The 24,756-nt window shown below is 43.9% G+C and overlaps 1 protein-coding gene across 1 annotated transcript; it reads right to left on the bottom strand.

Annotated features, from left to right (window-relative positions):
* Positions 1-258: 258 nt before the first annotated feature.
* On the bottom strand, positions 259-8,264 carry LOC137084486 (C3a anaphylatoxin chemotactic receptor-like). Its single transcript, XM_067450761.1, has 3 exons — positions 8,127-8,264; positions 2,907-2,940; positions 259-1,193 (listed from the first exon to the last, which is right to left on the bottom strand). Exons 1-3 carry the CDS (start codon positions 8,262-8,264, stop codon positions 259-261), a joined length of 1,107 nt encoding a protein of 368 aa, XP_067306862.1.
* Between the last annotated feature and the right edge of the window lie 16,492 nt (positions 8,265-24,756).

Here is a 24,756-nt window from a genome sequence, read left to right as displayed (position 1 = left end):
AACACTTTCCCCATTTGATTCTACAACAAAGACTGCATTCCACAACTTTTAAGAGAGATTTTTAAAAGAGAGAGAGAGAGAGAGAGAGAGAGAGAGAGAGAGAGAGAGAGAGAGAGAGAGAGAGAGAGAGAGAGAGAGAGAGAGAGAGAGAGAATTGCTAGATAAGGAATATAATGGTTGTTGTAATGATAATAATCATATTTATGCTGGTCACACTCATTTAGAGACTGTATCTAACGCTGTTTCAAGGGTGTTTTTCTAGATATCTAATACTAATTCATGGGTGTTTGTCTGGTTCTGCTCATCCGTTTGTATCTGCCTTCCTCTAAAGTCCAGATGATCTTCAGCAAACGCCGTCTCAAGCACCAGCAGCAGAGACTGTTTAAGCTTCTTCTTATATTTACCACACATGAACACATAGAGAATGGGGTTCAGAGAGCTGTTCAGAAAAAGCAGATAGAGACTATATAGCATTGTTGTTTCATTATGTTGTAGAACAATCGAGCAAACATGGTATGGAAAGCAACATAGGAAAAAAGCAAAGATGACAGCGATAATGACCCGGTACGACCTGAGCTGCTTCCCCATACTGAGGCGTTTGATTCGTACTCCAATAGCAATGTGTGAAGATGCAATGGTCAGGAAGGGGATGAGAAAGCCCAGTAAAAAATTATATGTGACTGAAAAAATCTCACGTACAAAGAAGAAAGGGATGCCGAAGCCGGTGGATAAAACCCACACTATAATGCAGATGATCCTGGCTCTAAATACAGTTCGGCTATTTTGAGCCCAAACAGGCATCCATGTGCACAGGCATCGGTCCAGACTGATAACTACCAGGAAGAAAACACTAGCAAAATGATTTGTTGTTATCATCACAATGACAATAATTTGTATTAAGGATCTGTCCTTAATAAATGATAAGAACCAATTAAAAGTTAGTAGGATGAAGTATAATATGAAGAGGAAGTCTGCAATCGCCAAGTTGAGAAACCAAATAGAGTTGACTGTCGTCTTCATTCTGCAGCCAGTCAGAAATATGACAAGCCCGTTTCCAATGAAACCCACTACAAAGGTGACAATGAGAATGCATATTAAAAAGATCCCAAAGCCTAAGCTTATAGGCTGAAATGTGGTATTGTTTGTTGTTCCTCTGGTCAGGTTTTCAGCTTCAAAACTTGTGGCTTCTACACAACAAAGAGAGAGAAAACACATGTGAGGGCTGCTTTTTTGGATAAAATCATCTATAAGGGGTGTAACGGTACACGTATTCGTACCAAACCGTTTCAGTATAGGGCTTTCGGTTCGGTTCGCGTGTACCGAACAGTACGAATGCAATCTTTAATAGTTAACAGTCGGCTTGTTTAGTGCAGAACATACTTCAATCTGAGTTTCCACACAAACTTATTAAGTATTCAGTCCATTTTGTCACAAAATTCAAGCGATAAAAGTCGCTTTGACATTCTTTAATGTGACTTGACTGATCATTGTATAGACGTGTCCGTTCAAACGGCAGCAAGTGAGTGAACGCAATATGTCATGATTTGACAGCTGTGTATAAATGATTATATTTCAACAAAGAACTGGAGAAAAAAAATATTATTAGATTTAGAAGCTAATGCAAAAAATTCCTTATGTGAATCTTATGAGTGTTTATTATTATATCTAAAAATAAATAACTTGTAATAAATAACTAAATTGAGGCTAATAGTTGGGCTCTGTTGTTGTTATTGAATTAATTTAAGGACAGATACAATAAAATAACATAAAAAGCAATTTTGTAAACCTGCAGAACCGAAATCGCCGAACTGTGAATTCAAAACCAAGGTACATACCGAACTGTTAGATTTGTGTACCGTTACACCCCTAACATCAATAAAACTTTTTTTTTTGTTCTCAAATCTTGATCAATTGACAATTGACTAAACTGTAATCTAAGTTTTGTATTTATTTATTTAATTTATTTTAGCTAGGTTTTATGCATTTGAAGATAAATTATAAATTGTAAACTATAATTGTATATATATATACAATTTATAATTTATCTTCAAATGCATAACACTTTTGACAAGTCAAACAAAAATGTATTCAGACGCCTTTAACATTTTCTCACATTATCAGTTTATTTAAATATATAAACAAAGTATATAAAATATATAAACATATATAAAAACATATAAATAAATAAAAATTCCACAAGTCCACTTGGTCATATCCAATAACCTTGATAGAAAGGCATGTATTGGACTGCAATCAACCAATCAGCTGTTCAATTTAAGATTAACAATTAGATAATTCCAATTTAGGTCAACCAATGACCAAGCAATGTTTCATTTTGTTCACTCTGTGGTGTAAAAGGTGACTTAAAAGCTATCAAAGAAAAAAAACACTTAAGCAAAACATGGTCAGGTCAAAGTTTTTGAATAATTTTGCTCCCAAATTGTATCAATTTTACTGGTAGTCCACTGTATGGACAATTGTTTGGATATAATATTTATCATTTTACTTTATTTTACTGTCCTCACTTACATAAATGAACTATAGTGTCCTGCACCCACTAGTAAAAAAAAAATCTGGTGTCTGAATATTTTTTGGTTTGACTGTATATAAAGTATATATTATATTATTTATTTTTACATATTCAACGACAGTGTATTTTTTTAAATGTGAGGCAATATATTCATGGTATATATTTCTATTCAGACTAAAGAATAGGCTATATTGATATTATTTTTTAAGATATTATTTTAAAGACGATAATATATTATGGATGATCTGTTTTAGCAGATCATGTTTCTCTGTGTACAGACTGTATCTTAAACAGTTTTGGATTAACTAGAATGTTATGATAGGCTTTTTAAAAAAAGCATGAATAAATCACATATTCAATTCTTACCCATTTTTGAGCTGTAAATGCACTGGGTCAAGCTGAGTCTTGATCTTGGTTTATCTTTGTAGTCTTACAAATTGTTGGATTGCTGGTTTTATACCAGACAGCAAACCACAGTAGTACAGCCCTACAGACTGATGTTACTGACAGTGGCCATCAGACTTGATGAAATGATTACAGCTGTATATAGCATCACAGTGGGAAGTGGACATGAACCGCAGAACCTTTCCTGCCACAGAATGTTCCTGTAGCTCAAACACAGAGTATGGTGCAATAGTCAATCCAAATAACTGATAAAAATGTATATACCATAAGTTGTTTTGAATAACATTGCCAAAATGAAAATAATCATACAATTATGTTAGTTATTGATATGAATGTCACAAAAATAGTAGGCTTGGTCTGATGAAAAAAGGTCACAATTTCTGAAATGGCTCCATTTCTCAAAATTCTACACACAAAAAACAAAACTCACACTCAATATACAAAATATCATACATCTCTTGCAAAAGAAAGCACTTCATTCAAAAGTACTTTAACTTTTCTTAAAATTGTGTTTTTGCGTAGTAACTCTTCACACGATAAATTATTAGCCACGTACACATTAAACTACACATGGATGTGACAAATGTAAATTGTGTCTCTTGCTCATTCAGTGCAGTGGAGCACACAGGAGCTCAAATATACTGTACAGTATGTATGCACATTTGATAAACTTTACAGCAACTGAACTGATTCAACACTGAACTGATAAGTCTGGGCTCTGGCTGGGCCACTCAAACCCATTCACAGAGTTGTCCCCTAGCCACTCCTTTGTTATCTTGATTGTGTGCTTGGGGTCGTTGTCCTATTGTAGATTGAACATCCATCCCAGTCTGAGGTCCAGAGCACTCTGGAGAAGGGTTTCTTTCAGGGTCTCTGTACATTGCAGCATTCATCTTTCCCTTGATCCTGACTATACTCCCATTTCCTGCCACTGAAAAACATCCCCACAGCTTATGCTGCCAACACCATGCTTCACTGTGGGGATGGTATTGAGCAGGTAATGAGCAGTGCCTGGTTTCCTCCAGACATGATGCTTGCTATTCAGGCCAAAGTGTTCAATCTTTGTTTCAAAAAGTGAAGTGCTGTGAATACTTTCCAGATGAATTGCAGTGTTGTGTAAATGAAACACAAGAGAAGTTAGTTTTGAATGATGTGTCTAATGTTGAGTACTGTGTTTAGAGATTTGCAAAAAGTTAAATAGAAAACGTCTCAGGTTACGTATGTAACCCTAGTTCCCTGAGGGAACGAGACGCTGCGTCGAAACGCTGTGAGAACGCCTCTGCGTTAATGCGTCGTGAAGCGCCTGTAGAACCATTCCATCGGAAAAAAGATCGATCGTCGGCGTGATGACGTCATCGACCGGAAGCTATAAAACGTCCGTGAAAACAAACAGGAACTAACTTCTGATAAAGCCTGAAGTAAGTGATCACGGACACGCCGGGAGTATGGCAAAGCGACGCAGCGTCTCGTTCCCTCAGGGAACTAGGGTTACATACGTAACCTGAGACGTTCCCTTTCGGGGAACTCGAGCTGCGTCGAAACGCTGTGAGAACGCTTATACCCACATCGCCATAGGACCAAGTGTCTCGTATGTGTGAAGCCGAAGCGCACACGGTTACGAGAGTACCTGTGCCCCTACTGTAGATGCCAGGTCTAGTTCGTAGAACCTGACGAAGGTAGAAGGAGACGACCATCCGGCCGCGTTACATATATCATGGAGGGAAGCCCCCGACAAAAGTGCTTTAGAAGCAGCCATACCCCTGGTTGAGTGCGCCCGGACAGCCAGTGGAGATGGCTGCCCGGTAGCTTCATAAGCAAGTGAGATGGCCTCGACCACCCACTTGCTCATCCTCTGCTTGGATACTGGAGCCCCCTTCTTAGGGGGTCCAAAGCAAACAAACAATTGTTCAGTTTTTCTCCACAGGGCAGCTCTGTGGACATAAGTATCCAGTGCCCTCACAGGACACAGCAGATTTAACCTTTCCTGGTCTGACGTCATAAATGGAGGAGGACAGAAGGCTTGTAGAGTGATGGGGCCCCGTGGGCTCGTAGGAACCTTGGGGACATAACCCGGCCTGGGATGCAGAAATGCTTTCACCATCCCTGGCGCGAACTCTAGACATGAGGGCCCTACTGACAGGGACTGAATATCTCCTATCCTTTTAAGGGATGAAATGGCCAAAAGGAAGATAGTTTTCAAGGTGAGGAACTTATCCGAAACCTCCTCTAGAGGTTCGAACGGAGGTCCGGACAAGCCCCTCAAAACAATGGCCAAGTCCCATGCCGGGACCCTCGAGTGCATAACTGGCCTCAACCTTAATGTGCCACGAAGGAAGCGTGTAATTAGAGGGTGTCTTCCCAAAGACACTCCACTGCAAGGGACGTGGACAGCACCCAAGGCCGCCACGTACACCTTAAGTGTGGAGGGGGTCAACCCTGCAGAGAACCTCTCCTGCAGGAACTCCAGCACTGTACCAACCGGGCAGTTAACTGGGTCCCACTGGCGTTCTCTGCACCATGCTGAGAAAAGTCTCCATTTCAAAGCGTACAGCTTCCTTGTGGACGGAGCTCTGGAGTGTAGGATGGTCTCTACGACCTCGGCCGAGAGACCCTCCTCTATGAGCCTAGCCCCCTCAGAGGCCAGGCCCACAGTTTCCACATCTCTGGGCGTGGGTGCAGGAATCTCCCGCCCGCCTGAGAGAGTAGATCCCTCCTGGTCGGAATCTCCATCGGAGAGCCTTCCAGGAGAGATATCAGGTCCGAAAACCATACTCGGGTCGGCCAGTTCGGAGCCACTAGAAGTACCTGGGCCCCGTCCCGGCGTACCCTCTCCAGAACTCCTGGAAGCAAGACAATCGGGGGGAAGGCGTACAGAGGCAGCCTCGGCCACTCCTGTACCATGGCATCCAGCCCCAGCGGGGCCGGATGGGTCAGAGAAAACCACCGCGGGCAGTGAGAGTTCTCCGCCGAAGCGAACAGGTCTATCTCTGCTTTCCCATAAACCTTCCAAAGGAGCTCCACCACCTCTGGGTGGAGTCTCCATTCCCCGGGCCTCGGCCCCTGTCTCGACAGGCTGTCTGCTTCCTGGTTCAGGGCCCCCGGGATATATACTGCCCTGATTGACAGCAATTTCCCTTGGGCCCACAGGAGGATCTGATGTGCCAATTTGTCCAACGGACGAGACCTCAGACCCCCCTGGTGATTTATATAGGCCACCACGGACGTGTTGTCTGTTCTGACTAGTACACGGTGGCCCCTGAGGTCGGGCAGGAACTGTTTCAATGCAAGAAACACTGCGAGCATCTCTAGCCGATTTATGTGCCAGTGCCGCTGATGTTCCTGCCATAGACCCTGGGATGAGCGACCACTCATGGTCGCCCCCCAGCCCGTGAGAGAGGCGTCTGTCGTTAGCGTTACGCGACGAACATGAGCCCCCAACACGGGACCCTGAGATAAAAACCCCGGGTTTTTCCACATGACCAGAGCACGTAGGCATCGCCGCGTGACTTTGATCGTGCGGAGCGGATTTCCCCTCGGGGAGAACCCTTTTGTTTTGAGCCACCACTGCAGTGGCCTCATGTACAGTAGGCCAAAAGGTATCACGTTGGACGCTGCTGCCATGAGACCTAACAGTTTCTGGAACTGTTTCACAGTGACGGCTCGGCCTAGCTTCTGTTCTTTGGCGGCTGCCAGGATCGATGCTATGCGTGTTGGCGATAATTGCGCCCGCATAATTACCGAATCCCAGTTCACACCTAGAAAAGTGGTTCTCTGAGCCGGAGAAAGCACACTCTTCTTGGCGTTCAGCCTCAACCCCAGCTTCGACATATGGGCGAGAACAGCATCTCGATGCTGAACCGCCATCTGCTCTGTATTCGCTAGAATCAGCCAGTCGTCGATATAGTTCAGTATGCGGATGCCCTGCAGACGCAGCGGCGCCAGAGCTGCATCCACACACTTGGTGAACGTGCGGGGTGACAGTGCTAGACCGAAGGGAAGTACACGATATTGGTATGCCTCTCCCCCGAAGGCAAACCTCAGGAACTTCCTGTGATGTGGAAGGATGGAGACATGAAAATACGCATCTTTGAGGTCTATGGTGACAAACCAATCCTCCGATCTGACCTGCGCTACAATCTGTCTGAGTGTAAGCATCTTGAATTTGAGCTTGGCCACCGAGCGATTCAATAGCCGCAGATCTAATATCGGGCGTAAGCCCCCATCCTTCTTCGGCACGATGAAGTAACGGCTGTAAAAGCCAGACTCCCTGCTGGGAGGGGGAACCCTCTCTATAGCCCCTTTTTGCAGGAGTGTCTCTACTTCCTGTGCCATTACCAGAGCCTGCTCCGGGCCCACCTCTGTAGGTAGGACACCGCAGAAAGGAGGTGGCCGACTCTTGAATTGAATGGCGTACCCCCTTTCTACTATCTGCAGGACCCAACGAGATATATTTGATAGACGTTTCCATTCGTCTAGAAAATCTACTAAGGGAACCAGCCTCTCGAGGCTGGCCTCTGGTGTATTTTGAGCAACAAATACAGTGCCCTGAAGCGGCGGACCGGCAGGGAACGACTGACTTGACTGCTCGGGGGCCCCCCGGAGGGGGTGCGGACCACCCTCGGGTGGCCCGCGGAGACCGACTGCGCCCCGGCATTGCGGCGGGGTTGGCAGCGCGGCCCCCCGAGGGTGCCGTAGGGAAGCGGGTACCGTTAGCAGGGGTAAACACCGCTTCCCTATGGGGGGAACCACCCTCAGCGTCCTGACGCTTCTGGCGTCAGGAACGCTTCGACGAGGCCTTCTTGGCGATCAGGACTGTCCGCAGATCAGCCCTGCCCCTCGAAGACCTCGCCTGAGAGCGCCGCCCCTCGTCCCCGCGCTGAGGGGGAGCTCGAGTGGCGACGCTCTGCTTTTGTTGTGACCTGTGAGCGGAGCTCGTACTCGGCTTGGGCTGCCTGATGTCAGCGGCAGCCCCAGGGACCTGGACGCGGAGAGGGAGAAACTGCTTTAGCGCCGCAGCTTGTTTCTTTGACTCCTGGAACCTCTCGGTGACAGTGTGTACTGCGTCACCGAAGAGGCCACCAGGAGACAGCGGCGCGTCGAGCAGAAAGCTCTTCTCCCTCTCCTTGATTTCGGTGGGGTTGAGCCATAAATGTCTCTCCGTAGCCACCAATGCTGCCATAGAGCGGCCAACACATCTGGCCGTCTCTTTGGTGGCCCGGAGAGTCAGATCGGCTGCTGTTCTCAGCTCATTTATGACGTCACCCCCCACTTCATCGCGACCATCTAAGTCCCTGAGCAGGTCAGCCTGATACGCCTGCATTATCGCCATGGTGTGTAGGCATGCAGCAGCCTGACCTGCCGCCGAGTACGCTTTGCCCACCAGTGCCGACGTTGTTTTCAATGGTCTGGTGGGCAAAGTCGGGGCCTTTAGGGACGATGCCGAGGAAGGCGAGAGATGGCTCGCGAGCGTCTCTTCAACCTTTGGCATCGCCCCATAACCGTAGTGCTTCAGCCCCATGATGTTGCTATAGACCGAAGTCTGAGGGCTGAACACACGGTAAGATGCCGGTCTCCTCCATGATGTTGCCACCTCGGTGTGCAAATCATGGAAGAATGGCAGGCCCCGCCGCTGAGGTTCTGAAGCGCGAGCGGGCAGGAATCTCTCATCTAATTTACTAGATCTTCTCTTTCCTGCCTCAGATCTCTCTACGGGCCAGTCAATATTTAATCTGGCCACGGCTCGCGTTAGAACCTCAACGAGCTCCTCACTCGCAGGAGACTGAAGTGGCGAATCTTCAGTCGCGATGCTCTCAACGTCCACCTCCTCGGAGCTGGATAGTTGGAGCACCGGCGGCTCTCTCGGGGGGGAAGAAACCGCAATGCGTGCTTCCAAGCCCCGAGAAGAACCGCTGGATGGAGCAGGTGAGGGCAGAGATAAGGCAGCGCCCGTCTCAAACCCCTCTGCAACATCCAATTGTGAACCCCACGACTGCAGCCTCCGCTCTGCCTCGGCAGCAGCGGGACCAGAGCCGCGGGGAACACGAGCCGAGGCACCCTCCTCGAAGAGTGCCCGGCGGGAGCGCAGCGTTCTCAGTGGCATACGCTCACAGTGCTCGCAAGCAGCCCCCTCGAGGGCTGCCTGGGCATGCTGCGCTCCCAAGCATGCAACACAGAGAAGATGTGTGTCCCCGCCCGTGATGTAGCGTGGGCAGGGAGGAACACACTTTCTGAAATTGCTGCTTTCACTTGCCATTTCTATCTATTTTATTTTCTCTTTTTTCTGTTAATATATGGAATATTTAACAAAAGGGTGGAAAATCTCTGATAATAGACAGACAAAAACACCAAATAGACAGACAGGTTCACACAGATCGCTTACTGAAGGCACAGAAGCTAGTTCCTGTTTGTTTTCACGGACGTTTTATAGCTTCCGGTCGATGACGTCATCACGCCGACGATCGATCTTTTTTCCGATGGAATGGTTCTACAGGCGCTTCACGACGCATTAACGCAGAGGCGTTCTCACAGCGTTTCGACGCAGCTCGAGTTCCCCGAAAGGGAACTGAGTTTAACACATGCAATGGGTTTGTAGTTTTGCAAACTGTGTCTAAAGATTAGATACATGAGTGAATGGATGTGCTGAGTTGGCCTCAAGTACCACTTTCAGTGACTAAGCAATAAAAATAATAATAATAATAATAATAATAATGAAAATAATAATAATAATAAAGATAAATAAAAATGATAATTGAATGGTTGCTAGAAAGTGGAATGGTTGCAGTTTTTACATATATCCGCAGAACTGTGCTTCTTAGAATGACTTCACATTTCAACTAACCACATGTTTAAATATACTGCGGCAAATCTTTGTATTGCTAATAAAATATATCAATAAACATTTAACATGCACACTTCTACATTACAGGTTTTTTTAATTGCAGACACACTAACAGTGGCATTTGAGGCCGACTCAGTGCCATAAACCATTTATATATATATATATTGAGTGAATGGTTTATGGCACTATATATATATATATATATATATATATATATATATATATATATATATATATATATATATATATATATATATATATATAATCTTCAAAAAAAATCTGCAAAACCGTAAGCACATTATATGCTTTACACTCAGTTTGAGTTTTTTATTGAATGTTCAGCCTAGTAAAGGCATCTATAAAAGTGTCCACACAATAAAATAAAATAAAACTAAGCTGAAATAAGTCACAGAATATTTTGTTTTACCATGTAGTCATTAATATTTGAATGAAATGTAATGTTAACAATTAGGTTTAATGGGTTAAAAGTTAGGTTAAAGTTTTTTTTTTCTACATGGAATTTATTCGAACAATGTAGCAATCAGCAAAGACAAACATTTCAGTTAAAAAAAAAAAAAAGAGAGAAAGAAAGAAACCTAGTATGCAAAATCTGGATATAAGATACATATACCAAAATGAGATACAAATACCATCATGTTGCAGGCAAGAGATGAGGAGCAGATGATCTCAATTGCAGAAGACTTCCTAGCAAGCAATAAATGTTTAAACAATACATTATAAAGTAAAGTATTTTTTTTTTTTTTTTTTTTTTTTTTGAATCTGTATTTAAATTGGGTCATTAATGTAGTAGATATGTGAAATATTCCCTGGTGAAAAAAAAAGTATACTTTATTGTATTTCAAATATATTCTCTATTCCAATAGTATATTAGAAATATACTTACAAAAAATGAACCATTTCTAAATATATAAAAATATATTAGCATCATATTTCACAATACAACCTTTAACACACTTTAAGATAATTGTATTTTAGTATATTTTCTAAAAATATATTTTAGAAAAAATACTTTAAATGAAAGTTAAGTGTACTTTTGTAAAGTGTACTTATTCGAACATTACTTTAAAATATATTTTGTAATATATTTTTGTAAAATATTTTGTAAATATTTTTGTATTTTATAACTTATGCTCAAAATTGTCATTGTTAACAATGCACTAAAAGCATATTTTAAAAATACATAAAATATCATTCAGCTGTATAAAAATGTAACGACAATGACTATGAGTTTAATGTCTCGGGGAATAATTAACTCAAAAGAGATTTAATATTCAATATTCATGAATTTATGAATATAATTTGCTAGTCGTTTATTACGTATTAAAATTTTCCGATAGGGAAAAATGTTCAATTAAATACAAGTAACCCTTTACGGAATTGCTTGAAATTATCCTACTAAGTTTGTCCTGCAAATTAGTTATAGACTTTCAAATCAATTCTCAATAAGGGATTACTGCTTTATGAGCACATAAGAAACATTAACTTTACTGATCAGGACAAAATCAATTTTTCAAGTGGTCGTACAGTTTACTTTACTAAAATAGTAGCATAAGCAGTTAGGTAACGTTAGATCGTAAGTTTCATTGACTTCGTGTATGTGGCAGAATAACAGATTCAACTCATTAAATGTCTTTTGGAGGTTTAATAAACACAGACTAAAAATAACACTACAATTCACACAGAAAGTACACACTAAATATGCATCAAGAGAGTAGAAATATGGATAGTAAACGAAAGAATATGGTACATAAACGAAGATAATGAATAGACTGAACTTAGAGAGATAAAGAGAGAGAGAGAGAGAGAGAGAGAGAGAGAGAGAGAGAGAGAGAGAAAGAGAGGGGGGGGGGGGGACAGCTTTCCTTCAGTTCATCAAATACAACCTTCACGGAGTTAACTTGTCCCAACGGGAGAATAACACACCCTCTTAACAGCAGTTTGAATTTGGAAAATAAGAATACTTGCTTTAGTTTTGGCTTCTTGCGTGTGTGCGTGTGTTCAGAGTTCAAATGTCCTGCGTGTCCGGCGGTTCTTTCCGAGGTCGGGGGCTGGGGGGGGGGGGTGGGGGTGGGGGGGCTGGTTGCTCTAGCGATGCTCCGTGTTCTCCTTCTGAAGAATGCCCTTGGGGCTAGTAATTTGATGCGATGCAAAAGCGAAGCGAGGAGGGAAGAGGAGGAAGAGGGGAAGAGTTGGGGCCTGCTTGGAGGGCCTGCATTGGTGGCCTGGCTCAAGGGCCAGCCACCGTGGGTGTTGGTTCCGCCAGAGAGAGAAGAGAGATGTGAGCGAAGAGGGGGGAGGGCACCTGTTGTGTTGGGGGAAGGTCTGTTACTAAGCACAAAGCATTCAAAACATATTTGTTAAATGTAACTGGCGATTGTGTGTTTGATTCGCCTGAGTCGCTACAAAAAGTTATAAATACTGTTTAAGGTTATTTATTCATGCTTAACTGTTCAAGCTTAAGCATGAATAAATAATTGATAATTTATTATTATATGGACTAAAAGCCCATTTTTAAATGTATGCAGTGTATGCTATAAGCCCTACTTTAGTTGTGATTTAAGTGTAAATATGTTTAATAAGTTTACACTGGCAAAGAAGAATAGCACACTTTAAATACAACGCAAGAAAAAATGAGTTAAATAGTTGTTCCCTTTCAGTCGGTCACGTTCGACGTACGTCAGAACTGAACTGACGAATGGGATCTTACTTTAGAGACCAATCCTACTTCGAGCATCTAACAACGAGCCAATGAAATTTGGCATGCGATCACGCATTCCACGCTCCGCCCCGCAGCGCGGGTATAAAACAGGAAGTGGAATGGTAGATCAGCGCTTTCTACTTCAGAGCCGAGCAGTGTTACTGTTTCCTACGAAGAGTGTTTGACTACGAGTCAAGAGTGTCGAGTGAGGGAGTCTGCCAGTGCGGGTGATACGGCGCGTCAGTGAGAGACCGTCTGATCAGTGATCAGTGACTAAAAGAGCTTTGTTGGTTCGCTGAGCGTTTCCTATACAAACAAAAGAGCTTTGTTGGTTCGCTGAGTGTTTCCTATACAAACTGTTGGTTCGCTGGGCGTTACACACACACACACAATACATATCACTTAGAGCTCACACAGGCTTGCAGAACGAACTGTGTGGAGCCGCGGTCATCTCCTTGAGTGCTTCAGCACACTAAAAGAGCAGCTTTCCATTCATAAAAGAGCAACACGGTTTGACCCTGCGTCTTTTTCAAGATGTCATTCAAACCGTGTGTTTCTGGGTGCGGTCGATTTCTGTCTCCGCTTGACGGGCACATTCGTTGTCTCACGTGTCTGGGCGCACAGCACGCTGCGGCTGCGTTCGTGGATGAGTCATGTTCCCATTGCGGGAATATGTCCATCGCAGTGTTGCGGTCCCGTCTCCAGTACCTCAGAAGAGGTGGAGCGCCATTGTGCATCCCCCGATCTAGCGGTCCTCCAGCTGCAAAGCAGACGGCTGCTACTTTGGCTGATGACCTTGGTGGGGACCTGAGGGTGACGGTCAGGGCAAACCCGACGGGTCTCATGGCTCCTTGGGCCCCTCCCCCCTCCACTGTGCCTGTGGAGTTTCCGGAAGGGCGTGCTGACCTCCCACGTGGAGCGCCAGTCGTCTCTTTTGGGGCTCCGGCGGAGGATCAGATGTCGGTCGCTGCATCGGGGGATGAGCTAATGGGCTCCGAGGATGAAGACTCGGCTGCGTTGCGCCCTTCGGGTGTGACAGCGTTGCCCGAGTCTGACCCGGAGCTTACGGCTATGCTTGCCCGGGCCGCCGCAAGTGTCGGGCTTGAGTGGAACCCTCCACCACGTCCCGAACCTTCACGGTTGGACGATTGGTTTCTCGGGACGGGTCGCGCTGGTTCTCAGCGTCCCGCCCCGGTGCCTTTCTTCCCGGAAGTGCATCAGGAGCTCACGAAGTCGTGGGTGGCGCCGTATAGCGCTCGCCTGCGATCGACTGACTCCTCCATCCTCACTACCCTCGATGGTGGTGCGGCTAAGGGCTACGAGGGGATCCCTCCAGTCGAGCGGTCGGTTGCGATGCACCTGTGTCCTAAGACCGCTGCGGACTGGAGGCACGCCCCGCGTCTCCCCTCCCTGGCGTATAAGTTCTCGTCCGCCTTGACGGGCAAGGCTTAGTCAGCCTGCGGAGAAGCCGCATCAGCTTTGCATGCCATGGCGCTCCTGCAGGTCCACCAGGCCAAAGCGCTCATGGAACTGCACGAGGGTAGTTCCGACCAGGCAGTTATGCAGGAACTGCGTGCGGCGACGGACCTCGCCCTCCGGGCGACGAAAGTCACTGCACGCTCTCTGGGTCGGGCTATGTCCACTCTGGTGGTCCAGGAACGCCACCTGTGGCTGAACCTGACAGACATGCGGGATTCGGACAAGGTTCGGTTCGGTCAGGCCGGCCTCTTCGGCGACGCCATCGAGGACTTTGCCCAGCAGTTCTCGGTGGCCAAGAAGCAGACGGAGGCCATCAAGAACATCCTGCCCCGGCGGCCCGCTGCTGCCTCCACCCAGCCGCCCGGGGCAGCCCCCCAGTCTGTTCATCGCCGAGGGCGTCCCCCGGCGTCCGCCACCGCCTCCGCCTCCGCCCCTGCCAAGCCCAAGCAGCAGCCTCCACCCGTGAAGCAGGGTGCCAGAAGCAAGGGGGCCGCCCAACCCGTCCAGGGTCCCGCTAAGCCGGCCGGCAAGCGCAAGGGGAAGTGGCCCTGAGACGGGCAGCCCAGGGAGAAGAGGAGCTGCTCTGAGGGAGATGATGTCCGCATCCCACCCCCCCCGGAGGAGGACTGGGGGGGCCCCACTGGTCAATACATCTCTGCCGCTGGCTCTCCGGAGTCCAGCGGTACCCACATTTCCACCAAAAGAGCAATTTCCTCTCTCTCTGGGCCCCAAGAGGGTCAGGTTGGCAGTGTGCGACGCCCACGGGCCTTGTCACTCCTTTCCTACCCTCCCGTCACCAGGGGGCAGTTGTGTGGGCCTCGAGGATGCCCCTGGGCCTTCTCACCCACACACTGCTTCTCTCGTGAGCACTCAGTCAACACTCCGGGCCGCCCACGGGCCTTCCGGGTCGGGGCTGAGTGCTTCACTTCCCTGCCTCCGGGCAGTGGGCAGCAGAGTGGGCTCCGAGGACGCCTCCGGGCCTTCTCACCCACTCTCTGTCCAAACCAGGAGTGCTCAGGCAACACTCTGGGCCGCCTCCGGGCCTCCCGAGTCCGGCCAGAGTACTCCGCTTCGCTGCCCCACCCCGGGCACGTCTGTGGTGCCGTTGGTCCGGCTTGTACGGTCTCTGGGGGCCTGGCTAGGTCTCCCCAGGCCGTCTCGCTGGCTCATCCGTAGCATCAGACTCGGCTACGCGATTCAGTTTGCGCGCCGGCCGCCCAAGTACAGGGGCATCCTCTTCACCTCCGTGCGAAGCAGCGATGCTCAGGTCTTGAGGTCAGAGATCGAGGTCCTACTGGCGAAGGACGCGATCGAGCCGGTTCCTCCAGCCGATATGAAGACGGGGTTCTACAGCCCCTACTTCATTGTGCCCAAGAAAGGGGGTGGGTTACGACCAATCCTGGACCTGCGAGTTCTGAATCGGGCCCTGCACAAGCTCCCGTTCAGGATGTTGACGCAGAAACGCATTTTTCAATGCATCCGCCAGCGATCGAACTGAAGGACGCGTACTTCCATGTGTCTATTCTCCCTCGACACAGACCGTTCCTGCGCTTTGCGTTCGAGGGGAAAGCATATCAGTACAAGGTCCTGCTCTTCGGGCTGTCCCTGTCGCCCCACGTCTTCACGAAGGTTGCGGAGGCAGCCATTGTTCCGCTCAGAGAACACGGTGTTCGGATTCTCAACTACCTCGACGATTGGCTGATCCTAGCCCAGTCGAAGGACCAGTTGTGCGAACACAGGGATTTGGTGCTAACACAATCCATGTTGTTTTCACACAATATGCAGTCAGTTAAAATAATTCTAAAATGCATACATTTTCTATTCATGCTTAGCCAATACCAAAATCATGGTTTCTTCTGGTCTAATTTACAAATGCTTTAACAGTATGTCACAAATGAAGAGCTAATGTTACAATCTTTAAATATAGTATGAAGCCTCTACTTCTGTAACAACAGCAGCATCTTGAATGTATTGGAAAACTATATAAAAGAAAGACTGAAACAACTGATAAGCATAGTAGATCTAAACGTACTTATGGAGAGAGCTTAAGTGCATCAAGGACCAGAAACAGTTTATAAAAAAAAAAAAAAAGCTGCTAGCTTGACATTTTTTGGTACTGAGAATGTTCATAGGCATTTGTATGCCTTGTTGACTTGTTTTTTGTTTTTGTTTTTTGCGACGGTACCCTTGAGAAAAACCTGTACCTAAATCTGTACCCTGTGACATCTAAAATGTTCATTGTGTGCAACCTTTACACTTACATTTATATTAGTTGCATGTACTGTACATCTCTCATGATGTATTAAAACAACAGAGTTGATAATGAGGGTTGCCATTTTTTGATTACTGTTTTAAAAAAATATTTTTACATTTTACAAATTTCAGAATTTTATTTCAGCTTTTTGTTAGTTTAAAAGGTTTTCCAAATGTTCTGATACTGAGATGACACTATCTATGCATATAACTGCTAGTTCTAATATCTGTTTAATATGTCTTTGAACGCTGATGCTTATCATCGCTCAAGCTGTTTAAAACCTTTAAACTGATTTCAAGCATTATTTATAACAGTAACATTTAATTAATTTAATAACATTAATTTATGTTGTACAGTACATGCAACAAACAGAAATGTAAGTGTAAAGGTTGCACACAATGAACATTGTAGATGTCACAGGGTACAGGTTTAGGTACCAGTTTTTCTCAAGGGTACCGTCGCAAAAAACAAAAACAAAAAACAAGTCAACAAGGCATACAAATGCCTATGAACATTCACAGTACCAAAAAATGTCAAGGAAGCAGATTGTTTTTTTTAATAAACTGTTTCTCGACCTTGATGCACTTAAGCTCTCTCCTAAAGTACGTTTAGATCTACAACCCAGTCTCATATAAAAATGTACCCTGACTACGTTGGTCCAGAGTGCAAAACGTAGAGGGGTTACAATAATGGCCCTTGAATTGTATGACTGTTACGTTTTTTTGCTTATTCATTTCCTATTGTTTTGCGTCCAAGTCACTTGACTTTCAAGATTCCGACCGTGAGAACAAAAAAACATGGCGGGCATGTTTTCAGATTTCAGATCAGATTTTCAGATCTCGCCAGAATAACGTGAAACTGCAACATTTTGGTTGCTATGGACACTGCTATCGCCTAGCATTACTGTGGCCCCAGATTCCACATACTCTTCCTTGCAATTTCGCTCCGTCTGATGGATCAAACCCCTGCCCACTATATGCGTTTTGTCTGAGGTTGATTTGCTGATCAACACATTAATTCGTGGAAGCATTACAATAATGGCCCTTACAATAATGGCCCTTGAATTGTATGACTGTTACGTTTTTTTGCTTATTCTTTTCCTATTGTTTTGCGTCCAAGTCACTTGACTTTCAAGATTCCGACCGTGAGAACAAAAAAACATGGCGGGCATTTCTCTCATTTTTAGTGAAAAAAATCTATATTTTGAGTTAGTTTCTGCATAAAAATAAGTTTTGATTACATTTCTAGCGAGAAATATATATTTTATTTTCATAATATTCACTCAGTGAATGTACATAATCACTCGCTTGTTCGTTATTGCGAAGATTTTTCAGATCTCGCCAGAATAACGTGAAACTGCAACATTTTGGTTGCTATGGACGCTGCTATCGCCTAGCATTACTGTGGCCCCAGATTCCACATACTCTTCCTTGCGATTTCGCTCCGTCTGATGGATCAAACCCCTGCCCACTATATGCGTTTTGTCTGAGGTTGATTTGCTGATCAACACATTAATTCGTGGAAGCGTGAGAAACTAATGTTGACAAAGTTACGAGTTACGATCAGTCCGCTGTTTTTAATTTTGACATCTACCGGAACCTCCATGCATTTGTTCGGTGCGATCTCATTGGTGGGTGTTGGGTGTTGACGCGTCAAGGCCCCACGAAGAAGAAGAAGAAAAAGAAGAAGAAGAAGAAGAAGAAGAAGACAAATATGACTATGAATACGAGGGAAAATAATAGACCGTAAGGTGAAGCCGTTTTTCGTATAATCCCGTTCCCATATATGGGGCACTAAATTATTTTCATTCTAAAAAAAATATCTATTGGCTTTGAGCAAGAAAATAAAAGTTCTCCATATGTAATCCTGCAGTTTATTTTTTTATCAGTGTTTAAAGTGATAAACGGCAATAGTTCCTTCCTCGCGTAATCATATTTTGATCATGAGTGATGAGGCTTCGCGGAACAATCGTCACGTGCTTACCGCTAGACCAATAAGGTGGCTGCTTTTTGGAACGACGTTTAAACAGAAGTCCAGAATGTCGTCAATATCGAGCAGCGAAGAAGACGAAATTACGGCCTAACCTCCTTCAAAAGTCCGTAAAAAGGATTATAAACAATGCTATATGCATCTCACGTCCATAAAGAAAGAAGAAACAAAGGATTTTACACACACACGTTGGGATACATTCAGAAACAGCGTCAAACGGTGGCTTGGCTTGCAGGGTGAGAATCAGAGAATTGCAGAAACATACAAACATTGCCTAGAAATCGAGTTTGACAATGTTCCGGAAGACGCTGGGTTTCACTCCACTTGCTATAGGCGTTTCATTGACAAAAAGCGTTTGGATGCGGCCGAGAAACGGGTCACGCAGCGTCCTGAAGCTCAAGATCAAGGCCAGTCTGTGTCATCGGGTAGTAGTACCTCAATTGAATGTCCGTCAAAAAAGACACTACGGTCCAGGACGGGCCTGCCAGCAGCTTGTGCAGGTCCCGTGCTTCCTGCCTTGTGCCATCTTTCACAGGCAGAAACGTTGTCAGCAGGTAAGACTCTCTCTCTCTCTCTCTCTCTCTCTCTCTCTCTCTCTCTCTCTCTCTGGTGCATGCTGGGAGTTTGTGGAGGTGCTGAGCGCGTGTTGAGAGCGTGGTTGAGTGTTCTTCGGTGTTTCCTTTCTGCTTTATGCACTTATTTATATTTCTCCCTTCGCTGTGTTTTAAATCTACCAGTATAGGAAGGAAAGTTGTTTTGTGTGTGTGCGTTGTGTAGTCGCCGGGATGGCGACTGCCCACGCGCAGGGAACATCCCCTCTGTCACTCCGGAATGGCTGCAGGTGTGTGCCTGACGCTGGGGTGACAGTGGAGGATTTACTCCTAGTTATCGGTCAGAAAATTGGTTTTGGAAACATTATCTCGGCGTCACGCATGAATAAAGCGATAGTCGTGTTTTTGAAAACTGAAGCACTCGTTAGTGAACTAACGGTAAGCGGAATTTGGGTGAAGGAAACTTTTGTTCCGGTAACCCCGCTATCTGCCCCAGCGACTAAAGTAATAGTTTCGAATGCTCCCCCATTCATATCTAATGAAGCTATCGTGAAGGAGTTACTGAGATTTGGTAAGATAGCAAGTCCTATAAAAGCAGTCCCACTTGGATGTAAGGACGCCGCACTAAAGCACGTTTTGTCTTTCAAACGACATGTTTATATGTTTCTCAGTTCGCCGGAGAAGACCTTGGAAGTTTCTTTCCGTGTTTCTCACGGAGAGAATTCTTTCATGGTCTACGCGAGTACGATGAGTTTGAAGTGTTATGAATGTGGAGATTTGGGCCATAAGCGATTAATGTGTCCACATAGATCAGAACAGCGCCCTTCTACATCTCGTGATGATGGAAATGATGTGACGGTAGTTAATCAAGAAATGCTACCGGTTAATAACAAAGAAAAGGAGAGAACCGAAGAGCAGGATAAAGAAGCTAAAGAGGGAGAAGACGAGCAACAGGAGGAGGTGAGTGAGCTGGATGAAAATGCTAGCTGTGTGGAGAAACCTGGATGTGTTAATTTACCTGAAAAAGAAGTGAGGGAGGATGATGATGATCAGAGTGACGCTGATGATGATGATGTTGTACAGAAAGGTGTTTATGAGGAAGATATGGCTGATGAGACTGAAAGTTTATCACAGTATACTGATGATGGAATGAGGGATGATGTTGTAGAGGATTTATATCCCCTTCAGCAGATTAATTCATTTCTGGATAAGACAAAAGGAAAGGCAGGTGTTGAAATAAGAGATTATTTCCCTGATGCTGACAAGTTTATTGCCTCAGTTATGTGGGCTAGTAAAAAAAGCAGCTATGATGAACTTTCACAACAGAAAAGATTTCGTCTTAAAAAATATTTAACTGTTGTTAGATCAGGAAAAAGGATGGGAAAAGCGAAGGGAAAATCTAAATAATTGTAATGGCTGAAAGTTTCTGTTTCTATCTGATCTGTTATCTCCTTCTCTCTAATTTTCTTATGGAGATTTTAAGGGTTGGTTCTCTCAATATCAATGGGATGAGGGATAGGAGAAAGAATGAGGTTTTATCCGAAATCATTAATCTGAAAGAACTGAGTGTTACATTCTTGCAAGAAACTCATAGCAGTTTGAGTAATGAAGTTGACTGGGGTTTGTGGTGGAGGGGAGAGTATGTTCTCAGTCACGGGACCAATTTAAGTGCTGGTGTGGCTATCCTCTTTTCTCCTACTATAAATGCTAAGGTGCTATTAAAAAATGAAATAGAGCCAGGAAGGCTTTTAACTGTTAAAGCTGAAATTGGTAATTTTAAATTCTTGTTCGTAAATATTTATGCTCCAAATGTTGGAGCAGAAAGGAGTTTACTTTTCAAAAAGTTTGAACAAATAGTTAGTGAAGAAAATGAAGATGTGTATATTGTTGTGGGAGGGGACTGGAATTGCACTCTTGATTTTACTCTTGACAGAAATGGGGAGGAAACTCATGCATCTTCAGCATCTACTTTAGCTGGTTTTATAGAAAATTTGAATCTCTTTGATGTATGGAGGGAACACAATCCTTCTATAAAACAATATACATGGGTAAAGGTCTGTAATGATAGGATTTCTGCTGCTCGTTTGGATCGATTTTATATATCTTGTAATTTGAAAAATAGAGTTGTTAGTACAGAAATTATTCCTAACATACTTTCTGATCATAAACTCATTAGGGTTGGTTTCACACTGTCTAAAAGTACACAGAAAAGCTGTTACTGGCACTTTAACACCAAACTTTTAAAAGATAAAGAGTTTTGTGAAACTTTTAAGCTGTTTTGGGAAGCATGGCAAGCAGAAAAACACCTTTTTGGAAGTATTATACAGTGGTGGGAAGTTGGAAAAGTGCACATAAGGGATTTCTGTCAGAAATTTTCTGCTTATTCATCTGAAGTTTTAAAAAATACTTTAAAGTGGCTTGAAAAAGAGATTGTGGATATTGAAATGGAAATGACTGTCAATGATGATGCTAATTTAAAAGAACGCTGGACTGAAAAGAAAAATCATTTAAGTTTAATACTGAATGAACGGGTTAAAGGAGCTCTCATAAGAAGCCGTTATTTAACCCTGAAGGACATGGATGCTCCTACGACTTTCTTTTTTAATTTAGAGCGCAAAGTGGGCCAGAAGAATTTGATGCTTTCATTAAAGGACAATAATGGACATGTTACTTCAGAACCACGGAAAATGCGAAAGATTGCTGTTGAGTTTTACTCCAATTTGTACGCTGCTGAAAAATCTGATGAACATTGCAGAAGAGAGCTGCTAAAAGACTTACCGGTGCTATCTGAGGATAATAAAGTGTTCTTAGAGACTGACATCTCCTTTGAGGAGGTCTCTCTGGCTGTAAAGGATCTCTCTTCAGACAAGAGCCCTGGCCTGGATGGACTACCGGCCGAGTTTTATAAATCATTTTGGACAATAATTGGAGATGATTATTTTGAAGTCCTTCAGGAATGTTTCAGTGAAGGTGTTTCTTCCAACTAGCTGTCAACGAGCTGTATTATCTTTGCTCCCGAAAAAAGGAGACTTAACACTTTTAAAGAATTGGAGACCTGTGGCAATTTTGTGTACAGAGTATAAAATCTATTCAAAGGTTCTTGCAAATAGATTAAATAAGGTGTTGTATGAAGTAGTACACAAGGATCAGTCATATTGTGTTAAAAATAGGTCAATCATGGATAATCTTCATTTAATCAGGGATGTTGTTGATTATGCTTATTTTAAAGATGTTAGTATGGGCCTGGTGTCTCTGGATCAAGAAAAGGCCTTTGACAGGGTTGATCATGTTTTTCTGTTTGAAACTCTAAATGCTTTTGGGTTTGGGGAAAAATTTATTTCAAGGATTGGACTTTTATATGCCGAAGCGACATGTATGATCAAAATGGGTGGTGCTTTGAGTATTCCTATTAAAGTTAAAAGAGGAATCAGACAAGGTTGTCCAATCTCGGGCCAATTATACAGCATTGTAATTGAACCCTTGTTATGTAAAATGAGAAGAGAGTTAAAGGGCCTGCAGCTCAATGCCCTAAACTGTTCTGTTAAACTCTCGGCCTATGCTGATGACGTCACTGTTATAATCAGAGATCAAAGTGATATTCAAGTGCTTAAACAGGCATTAGAGTTGTATGGAAGAGCCTCATCAGCAGTAGTTAATTGGGGAAAGAGCGATGCTTTATGGTGTGGTAGTGTTTCCAAAGGTCCTAACCTTCCTGGTGGTTTACAGTGGGGAAGTGCAGGGTTTAATTATTTAGGAGTGTTCTTGGGGACAGAGGAGTTTAAGAAGAAAAATTGGGAAGGCCTCTTGGAGAAAGTGTGTGCAAAGTTGTCTCGATGGAAATGGTTGCTACCCCAGTTGTCATATAGGGGGAGGGTCCTAATATGCAACAACTTGGTTGCTTCTTCACTCTGGCATAGAATGACAATACTTGAACCTCCTGAGGATCTAGTGCGAGGAATACAAAAGCGACTAGTGGATTTTTTCTGGTCGGGACAGCACTGGCTGAAGGCGGCGGTACTGTATCTACCTAGACAAGAAGGAGGCCAGGGACTGGTGGACATCAGAGCAAGACTCCGGACTTTCAGAATGCAGACGGCGCAAAGACTGCTCTATGGAGTGGATGTGAGCTGGGCTGAAGTGGCCTGTGCCCTCCTAAGAAGAGCTGGAAATATGGAGCTGGACCGCCATTTGTTTTTGATGGACTTTGACAAACTGAATTTAAGTGGGCTGAGTGTCTTTTACAGATCAATTTTAAAGTCATGGACAATTTTTAGTTTTTCACGGAGTGCGGCTAACACAGAAAAATTATGGCTGAAAGAGGAACCACTTTTTTTCAATTCTGAACTGGAATCAAATGTTTTCAAATCAGATACTTTCAGAAAAGCCATGTGGGCTGCAAATATGACAAAAATTGGACATTTAAAAGATAAAAAAAGTTGGATAAGCCCTGAAAATTTTGCTTCAAAACTTGGAATAAAATCAGTCAGGATGGCACAAAATATGTTGACTCAGATTCTAGAGTCTCTGCCTCAGGATTTTCGACAGGCAATGGAGACTGTTGATGAAGAGGCTGATAACTCTGACTTTCCAGAATTGTTTTTTACAGCAAAGACTGGTACATGGCAAGAAAAAGAAGGTTGTATATTGTCATTTAAGATACCTTTTTTGGCCGCCTTTGGCGATGCGAACAAGAGAGACATTTACACTATGTGTGTGAAAGTGTGACATCTTAACACACTGCAGAGTGTCAGCGAGTCCAAATGGCGGGAGGTTCTAGGGCCAGGTGAATCCCCTAAAGGACGCTGGAGGTCCCTGTATAAGCTACCCATTGAGAAAAGGTCTGGTGACCTTCAGTGGAGAGTAGTGCACGGGAGTATAGCTACAAACAGACACAGAGCACACCTTGATCCAGAGGTTGGGGTGGGTTGTCCATTTTGTAGTGAGGAGGAGAACGTGTTTCATTTGTTCCTCAAGTGTGAAAGGCTTCAATCCTTGTTTTGTATCTTAGAAGAGTGGGCTCAAAATTTAGGAGAAGTTTTTACTCCAGTACTTTTTATTTATGGACCTAAGTATATTAAAAGTAGGAGGGAAGAACATGTTCTGTTAAACTTTCTTTTTGGTCAGGCAAAATTGGCGATATGGCTATCAAGAAAACATCGCATGAGTGATGCTGGGTCAACTGATGTTGTGTCTGTTTTAAAGGGATTATTAAAATCTCGTATTAAAATTGAGTTTACATATTACAAATTGGTGAATGATATGGAGATGTTTAAAGGTAAATGGGCTGTAAATCATTGTATTTGTGATGTTGATGTTGATGACTGTTTACTGTTTAATTTTTAATTTAAAAAAAAAAAAAAAAAAAAAAAAAAAAGCATGTAAAAATGTAATGTAAGTAGGCACAAATGCCTTTGTTTGATGGGATGTTTGTTGTTATTTATTTAATAAGGCTCTTATGTATTTATTGATTGATTAAAGAAGACCCAAAAGTCTCTCTCTCTCTCTCTCTCTCTCTCTCTCTCTCTCTCTCTCTCTCTCTCACTCACTCACTCACACACACACACACACACACACACACACACACACACACACACACACACACACACACACACACACACACACACACTCACACACACAAAGTTTTGTCATATGCTGGGTATTAACGTCACATTATTTATGTAATATTTATTGTACAGTCAGATGTTAACAGTGTTCAAATGTTAATACAGTTTTTATTTACAAATGTTTATATAAAAAAATATTAGAAGTTGAGGAGTTTCCCCCCTTCAATGTAAAGCGCTTTGAGTACCTTGAAAAGCGCTATATAAATCGAACACTATATATATATAAATATTAATTACAGGCCAATTGCTGAAAGCTGCTGAGATGAAAGAAGACACTAGCATTCTTGTGCATATTCGAGACAAAGACTGTGTGTCTCTGGAGGTGCGATACCACAAGTCCTGTTACAGACAGTACACCAGGTTCTTT

The sequence above is a fragment of the Pseudorasbora parva genome, chromosome 8, assembly GCF_024679245.1.
Source record: "Pseudorasbora parva isolate DD20220531a chromosome 8, ASM2467924v1, whole genome shotgun sequence".
Lineage (NCBI taxonomy): Eukaryota > Metazoa > Chordata > Actinopteri > Cypriniformes > Gobionidae > Pseudorasbora > Pseudorasbora parva.
Note: the sequence above shows the minus strand (reverse complement) of the source record. Positions and strands in the feature narration are given on the sequence as shown.